This window comes from Nicotiana tomentosiformis, chromosome 5 (genome assembly GCF_000390325.3).
Source record: "Nicotiana tomentosiformis chromosome 5, ASM39032v3, whole genome shotgun sequence".
NCBI classification, from domain to species: Eukaryota; Viridiplantae; Streptophyta; class Magnoliopsida; order Solanales; family Solanaceae; genus Nicotiana; species Nicotiana tomentosiformis.
In genome coordinates this window covers 51,121,833-51,124,446 of record NC_090816.1, presented here as the reverse complement: position 1 = coordinate 51,124,446, position 2,614 = coordinate 51,121,833, and the positions used below count along the sequence as shown (strand labels likewise).

At 46.9% G+C, this 2,614-nt stretch overlaps 1 protein-coding gene across 1 annotated transcript; it reads left to right on the top strand.

The window, feature by feature from the left end:
- Positions 1-1,224: 1,224 nt before the first annotated feature.
- On the top strand, positions 1,225-2,254 carry LOC138892343 (uncharacterized). The gene is made up of 3 exons (XM_070176050.1): positions 1,225-1,394; positions 1,686-1,977; positions 2,174-2,254. The coding sequence occupies exons 1-3, from the start codon at positions 1,225-1,227 to the stop codon at positions 2,252-2,254; spliced, it is 543 nt and encodes a 180-aa protein (XP_070032151.1).
- The last annotated feature ends 360 nt before the right edge of the window (positions 2,255-2,614 follow it).

The following is a 2,614-nucleotide window of genomic DNA, read 5'->3' as shown; positions in this document are numbered from 1 at the left end:
CACGCTAAGACTGTGACGCTGGCTATGCCAGGTTTGCCGAGATTAGAGTGGAGAGGTACCTTAGAGTATACTCCCCGCAGGGTCATTTCATTTTTTAAGGCTCAGCGAATGGTTGAGAAGGGGTGTGACGCGTATTTGGCCTATGTGAGAGATGTCAGTATTGATACCTCTATAGTTGAGTTAGTTCCAGTAGTGAGGGACTTCCTAGATGTGTTTCCAGCTGATCTTCCGGGCATGCCGCCCGACAACGATATTGATTTTGGCATTGATTTGTTGTCGGGCACTCAGCCTATCTCTATTCCTCCGTATCGTATGGCTCCTCCTGAATTAAAGGAGTTGAAGGAGCAGTTGCAGGAGTTGCTTGATAAGGGCTTCATTCGGCCTAGTGTGTCACCTTGGGGTGCTCCGGTCTTATTTGTAAAGAAGAAGGATGGTTCTATGCGTATGTGTATTGATTATCGGCAGTTGAACAAGGTTACAGTGAAGAACAGGTACCCATTGCCTCGTATTGATGACTTATTTGACCAGTTACAGGGTGCCAGGGTGTTTTACAAGATTGACTTGCATTCTGGCTATCATCAGTTGAAGATTCGGGAGCTGGATATCTCGAAGACTGCTTTCAGGACCAGATATTGTCACTTTAAGTTTCTTGTCATGTCATTTGGGTTGACCAATGCCCCAGCAGCATTTATGCATTTGATGCACAGTGTATTCCGGCAGTATCTTGATTCCTTCATCATTGTGTTTATTGATGACATTCTGGTATATTCCCGGTCTCGGGAAGATCATGAGCAGCACCTGAGGACTGTGCTTCAGACCTTGAGGGAGAAGAGGTTATATTCAAAATTTTCTAAGTATGAATTCTGGCTTGATTCAGTGGCATTCTCGGGCCACATAGTGTCTTGTGATGGGATCAAGGTAGATTTGAAGAAGGTGGACGCAGTGCAGAGTTGGCCTAGACCGTCATCAGCTACGGAGATCCGCAGTTTCCTTGGTTTGGTGGGATATTACCATCGCTTTGTGGAGGGATTTTCATCCATTGCAGCACATATGACCAGGTTGACCTAGAAGGGTGCTCCGTTCAGGTGGACCAAGGAGTATGAGCAGAGCTTTCAGAATCTTAAGAAAGCTTTGACTACAACCCCAGTATTAGTATTGCCTACATGTTCGGGGTCCTACACTGTCTATTGTGATGCCTCGATGATTGGCCTCAGATCGATATTGATGCAGGACGGTAGGGTGATTTCCTATGCGTCTAGACAGTTGAAGGTGCATGAGAAAAATTATCCAGTTCATGATCTTGAGTTAGCGGCTATTGTTCACGCTCTGAAGATCTGGCACCATTATTTGTACGGTGTTCCCTATGAGATTTACACTGATCACCAGAGTTTGCAGTACTTGTCCAGGCAGAAGGACCTTAATTTGCATCAGCGGAGGTGGTTAGATCTACTTAAAGACTATGATATCACAATATTATACCACCCGGGGACGGCCAATGTAGTGGCCAACACCTTGAGTCGCCGGGCAGAGAGTTTGGGGAGCTTGGCATATCTTCCGGTAGCTGAGAGGCCCTTAGCCTTGGATGTTAAGGCCTTAGCAAGTCAGTTCGTGAGATTGGATATTTCAGATCCTAGCCAGGTATTAGCTTGTGTGATTGCTCGGTCTTCTCTTGATGACCATATTAGGGAGCGCCAGTATGATGATCCTCATCTTCTAGTTCTTCAGGACAGGGTTCGGCGAGGTGATACCAGAGATGTGACTACTGGTGATGACGGTGTGATGAGGATGCAGGTCTGGATCTGTGTACCCAATGTAGATGGGCTTCTGGTTTTGATTCTTGAGGAGGCCCAAAGCTCGCGGTTCTCCATTCATCCGGGTGCCGTGAAGATGTACCAGGACTTGAGGCAACACTATTGGTGGAGAAGAATGAAAAAGGATATAGTTGGGTTTGTGGCCAAGTGTCCCAACTGTCAGCAGGTTAAATATGAGCATCAGAGACCGGGTAGATTATTTCATAGGTTAGAGATCCCATAGTGGAAGTGGGAGCAGATCACCATGGACTTTGTGGTTGGACTTCCTCGGAATTTGAGAAAGTTTGATGCTATTTGGGTGATCGTGGATCGGCTGACCAAGTCAGTCCATTTCATTTCGGTTTTGACTGCATACTCTTCAGAGAGATTGGCTGAGATTTATAACAGAGATTGTCCGCCTTCATGGTATTCCAGTATCCATCATTTCAGACATAAGTACATAGTTCACATCCCTATTTTGGAGAGCCGTACAGCAGGAGTTGGTTACTAGGGTGGAGCTGAGCACAGCCTTTCACCCTCAGACGGACGGGCAGTCCAAGCACACGATTCAGATTCTTGAGGATATGCTCTGTGCCTGTGTGATGGAGTTCGGAGGGTCATGGGACCAATACTTGCCACTTGCAGAGTTTGCTTACAACAACAGTTATCAGTCCAGGATTCAGATGGCACCGTATGAGGCTTTGTATGGTAGGTGGTGCCGGTCCCCTGTGGGATGGTTTGAGCCAGGCGAGGCCCGATTATTGGGTACAGACTTGGTCCAGGATGACCTGGATAAGGTGAAAGTGATTCGGGAGAGACTTCAC

Coding starts and splice junctions, on each gene's coding strand:
- LOC138892343 (XM_070176050.1), top strand. CDS start 1,225: ATGCAGGACGGTAGGGTGATTTCCTATGCGTCTAGACAGTTGAAGGTG. Junction 1,395..1,685: donor ACTGATCACCAGAGTTTGCA/GTACTTGTCCAG, acceptor TGACCATATTAG/GGAGCGCCAGTATGATGATC. Junction 1,978..2,173: donor AGTGTCCCAACTGTCAGCAG/GTTAAATATGAG, acceptor CATACTCTTCAG/AGAGATTGGCTGAGATTTAT.